This window comes from Montipora foliosa, chromosome 2, assembly GCF_036669935.1.
Source record: "Montipora foliosa isolate CH-2021 chromosome 2, ASM3666993v2, whole genome shotgun sequence".
NCBI classification, from domain to species: Eukaryota; Metazoa; Cnidaria; class Anthozoa; order Scleractinia; family Acroporidae; genus Montipora; species Montipora foliosa.
The window spans coordinates 45340314-45345313 of record NC_090870.1 but is presented as its reverse complement, the minus strand read 5'-3'; the positions used below and the strand labels follow the sequence as shown (position 1 = coordinate 45345313).

The 5000-nt window shown below is 41.3% G+C and overlaps 1 protein-coding gene across 1 annotated transcript in view; it reads left to right on the top strand.

Moving 5' to 3' along the window:
- Positions 1 to 5000, top strand: part of LOC137993264 (bcl-2-related ovarian killer protein homolog B-like) — a 7066-nt gene that overhangs the window by 344 nt on the left and 1722 nt on the right. The window contains exon 1 of the mRNA XM_068839000.1: positions 1 to 367. This exon is cut by the window's left edge and continues 344 nt beyond it. Coding sequence (XP_068695101.1) covers positions 1 to 367 — 367 coding nt within the window. The remainder of the gene's footprint in view (positions 368 to 5000) is intronic.

Sequence of the window (5000 nt, the reverse complement as noted above, 5' to 3'; positions counted from 1 at the left end):
GAAAAAACGAAAGAAAGAGGAAAGTATATCATCGACTTGTTCTGAGGATGTGGTGAGGACATTGTGCGAAATCGGTACCTTACTGGAGAGTACATACCCACGACTATACAATGATGTCTTGCAACAATTGAACTTCAGAATTAACCTCGGCATTTTAATGTGTCACATGTTTAATCGTGTCTCCGAGCAGATTATTGCTTCAGGGATTAGCTGGGGAAGGATTGTAGCAGTCTACGCATTTGCCGGCGCTTTGGCCTATGATTTTACCCAAGCAGGTGATGCAAGATTTGTCCGCAATGTATCAGGCTGGATGGGACGTTTCACCGCCAAACGGCTAAGTCCTTGGATCAGAAAGAATGGTGGATGGGTGAGTGATCTCGATAAATTAACATAAATTCAACTTTTGCTCCTGTGCTTAATTAATACTCCGGAACGTTTTGCCATCTTGTGCAGTACTTACGATGACAACTCATTCAATTTATAATTAGGGACGCGCGCTTGTTTAAGAAAGCATCCGAACGCAAACGATTTTTCAGCCGTAGATATTCGTTCGAGAGACACCGTTGAGAATTACGTTAGCGTTGGCAGGATGTGAAGTACGCCTTTCAAAGAGACTATCGAGGTTTTAAACACAATCGGATTAATTAATCACAATGCCAGCTTTGCTCAGAAATTAGTTGGTGAGCTAGAACGTAGCGCCATTTTACAAGGCGGGATTGTATCTGGGATAACCTACATACAGGTGCTAGTCGTTAAGAGCGCTTTTCGAAGCGTGATGTTACGTTCCCCTTACTGGCCCAAATCCCAAAACTTTTGACCACGAAATTTAAACATTCGATGGGAACTCCGAAGTAGTTTGAATGGCATGAGGTGTTGATGTTGACCTTCGTTGTCTTTACATGTAATAGTTTTCCGAATAATACCTCGTCTGCAATTAATGGTAAGACGTCAACTGTTAAGCCTTTTAAGTTTTTAAGCCTTGCAATGTGATTATTTCCCAAGGTAAAGGAAATAGGGGTATTTGGACCACAATCTATGAAAAGTTCAACCTCGTTCCAGGGTCTTCTCGGCTTTCAACATAGCGGCGGGTCCGGACCGGAGTTGAACAGAATTCGTGTTTAATAGCCCTTTTACACGGTTAGTTTTTCTTATTTGCATTACAATGTAATCTAACGTGGCCATTTCGGGTTAAAACTACAAAATAGCCCGAAATTGCCTCACATACATGCTAGATTATAATGTAATGCAAATGAGAAAAACTAACCGTCAAAAGGGCTATTATTTGCAAATTGTCGCTATCCCGTAAGAAGCAGCTGCAGGACTGCGGACCGCGGTGGCAGTCCGTTTTTACTGCTTGAAGTTAAGTCTCATAATATTCATATTCATCGACTACGGGACTGTTTTGCGGAATCACACCCAAATAAACTGGAATAGAGCGGAATGAACCTGAAAATGCCAAAATTTGGCATGGCATGTTTAAGTTTGCGCCGACCGATTTTCGGATGTTTCTGTCAGCTTTTGTTGTGTCACATGATTCCCCAAGGGAATTGTATGTGTTTTTGCCTTTTGTAACATTTGGAGCACTTCGGTCATGAGAAAAATTTGACAGGTATATCCGTCGCCAAATGAATAATTATTTGTTGTGAAAGTCATATTTTATTCGTGAACAAATACAGTAGCAAGAGAAACAGAATGCTATTCTAATAGACCTCTTCACAGTTGTGTGCTTAGTTATCTGGCCTTTAATGAAAGTGAGGCTGGTGTTGACCTTGTTATATACAGACCTCCCTCCTTTTCTCATGTTAATTATGTTGTTGTCATGCTAATTAGTAAGAATTTACATAAGAAAAGCAGTGAGGTTTTTATCAAAACAAGGTCAGCTCCAGTCTCACTTTCATTCCTAGACCAGGTAACTAAGGACACAACTGTAAAATGGACTGTTGTTTTTTTCTATGGATTTCGGAGGCAGCTTTCACTGTGCGAGTCAGAAAACCCGTGAACATTTTTATTTCATTCTGACAGGTCAGTTGTGTATTGACCAATCACAATCAAGTTCAGCGAACCACAAACTAATTACCGTTGCTGCTTGCCTGCTTTCCACGACCCCCACGTGATGGAGATATACGGAAATAGATTCGCGCAAACCGGAAAACTCTTTTTCTCTTCCCGATTGTTGGCAATAATGCCATCCAACCTGGAAGCAGTGTTTCCTTGTTTGTCCTGGTTTATTCTGCCTTGTTCTGGTGTTATTCCGCCTCGTTCCGGCATATCAGGTATATTCCGTTTCTTTCCATTCCGTCCCTGTGTTAAGTAACTCCAAAAGCCATAATGGTCCCATTATGGCTCTTGGTAACGCCCTATTACTTCCACAACAAATAATTATTCATTTAGCGACGGATATACCTGTCAAATTGTTCTCATCACCGAAGTGCTCCAATTGTTACAAAAGGCAAAAAACACATGCAATTCCCTTAGGGAATCATGTGACACAACAAAAGCTGACAGAAATGAACGAAAATCGGTCGGCCTTAACTACAACACTAAATTTTGGCATTTTCAGGTTCATTCCGCTGTATTCCGGTTTATTTGGGTGTCATTCCGGCTCGTTCCGGCATATTCCGGTACCATTCTTGTTCATTTTGTTTCATTCCGGTGTTATTCTGCCTCATTCCGGTATATTCCGTTCCGTTCCTGTGTTTAGTAACGCTCCGCATTGCGTACGTGTGGTAGTGCAGTAACGCAGTGCTTGATTCCATTATATAAACTGAGAGCTGGTATCGTAAATCATTATAGTGCCATGGTAGATGTGTTAGATAAATAACCCCCTGAGAAGACATGGGGTTACTAGCAAAATACTAAACCCAGAAAAATTGAAGAAAATAAAAGGGCATCCAGAGACAATAGCCTTCGAACACTGACGTATTACCGGCGATCGTTTCTCTCCCCCGAAAACGATTTCTGTAACGTAAAATTCTTAGCCAATCAGAATTAGGCTCATAAATCTCCAGAACCAACACGCAGGGAACACACAAAGTACTTGCGCGTTGTCCACGTAAACAAAAGTCAGATTAATGGCGGGCAATATGGAGGATATTAAAAAGATTGTGAGATTTTCGGTATTTAAAAGTTAAGTAGCCACCAGGAGGATGCGATCAAGTGTGTTGCGGCCTAGAAGAAACGCGTTGTTTTCGTCAATTTACCTACACCATTTGAAAAGTACTTGCTTGTGGTGTTTTGGACCGTGCGGTGCTCTTCCGAGAAAAATATTGTGATTACGATTTACCCATTACCAATGAAAAAACAAAAACAAAAGGAATCGATCAGTGAAGGGCTAAGAATGCCCAACACAATCCGGTTTATGCATACTCCGGGGCTTAAACGGCTCTCGGGCCGACTTTACTGGTTGCTTTCCTGTATAGTTTTACTACGTCGAAATTTTCGAGCAAGCGTCACCAAAACTCAGACATTTCTTTGCCTCCAGTGCGCTGCTTTAATCTTAACCCGATCTCTTAACTCGAAGAGTAAGGTCACCGTCAAACTGTCTTTTAATTTAGTCCTCAAGCTCGTCCTCTTTAAGTACAGCTTTCTTGTATCGTAGCGGTCGATAATAGCATTTCGTGCGGCCGTTAGCCCACATAAATCGGCTCGAAGTATCAAAGAGGAGATGTCCAAAACACTCTTACAAACACATTTATCTTCTCCTTTGCCACTAAACTATTTGTCCGTCGAAGAATGCAACATTTGCCACCGCAGGGAATCTTAATTCTTTAGCGTTTCACTCATAGCTGTTCGTTTCGAAGGTTCGCTAGTGACAACGATCACACGAATTCCACGGAGATCACCCGACTCTCTGTTCTCTCATGTAACGTGATTGGCCAAAAAAAATTAAAACAAAAGCAATAGAGTCACAGAAATCGTTTTGCAGCTCGGTTTCGCAGAAGCGATTTTTCGGGAACGACCGCCGGAAATAAGTCTGCTTTCGCAGGCTAAGAGACGTTGGCTTCGAGGCTGACATATTGATCATTTTCAAGTTCCCTTACAACTTCTTTTTTACCACAAGTTTTAAGTGTGCACTCCGAGAGTCTGACAACTTTGTAATACTCAAGTTCACTGAAAATAAGTCCTGTCCGGTGGGGTTAGTATCTGGATGGGAGACCTCAAAAATATACCACTTTGCGCCAGAAACAAAGAACCCAAAATTCTATTTCAACGCTCAAAAATGCGAAGTAAGCAAGGTACAGATTTTGTTAGACTGCTTTATGCAAAACAAATTTTGATGCAAAAGTAAACAAATATTGATATTGATATTGATTCTTGCCGATTTGGGGGCTAATTTTGTTGAAACTCGAGCACACTTCCAACAAAGACCTGTATATTTTCGTGATTTATGCACGCGCTGCGGGCCTATTGCCACCAAGGACACTCGTTACATCCCGGTGACAGTGTGTAGTGCACTACCACAAAAAAATTGCATATTGTCTGTGGACAATTTGATCACGTGATCTGCTGTATGCCAGGGAATCTCCCGCAGAGCGTGGTTGTGGCTGCTGCATTAATGTGCAATGATTGCAGGAAAGCATTTTGTCAATTTTACAATGCAAACACTTGAACCGTGAACAATCATGGCTTTTTTATTATTTTGTAATCCAATCACAGCCGAGTACTACGACACCCCCCCACCCCCCACCCCCTCTCCCGTCCTCTTACCCGCGCAAGAAATACTCCAAAAATTCACCAAAAGAGGTTTCCATTATTGAGTGTTCATAGTTTTTATGTCCATGCTGTAACTGTAATTTCTTTTTTCACAGGAAAAGAAAATCAAAACCAATTTACTGCGAAATTTTTTCTTTGTACAGTATACAGAATACGTTTTTGGCTAATTTTTCGTTATATTTGTGGAATGCATTTGTTGCAAAATTCGCCATTGTCTTTTAACGGTATCAACTACTGCGAATTCACATCTCGCACCTAGTCACGTTTATTCAACAAAAAGTTTCACC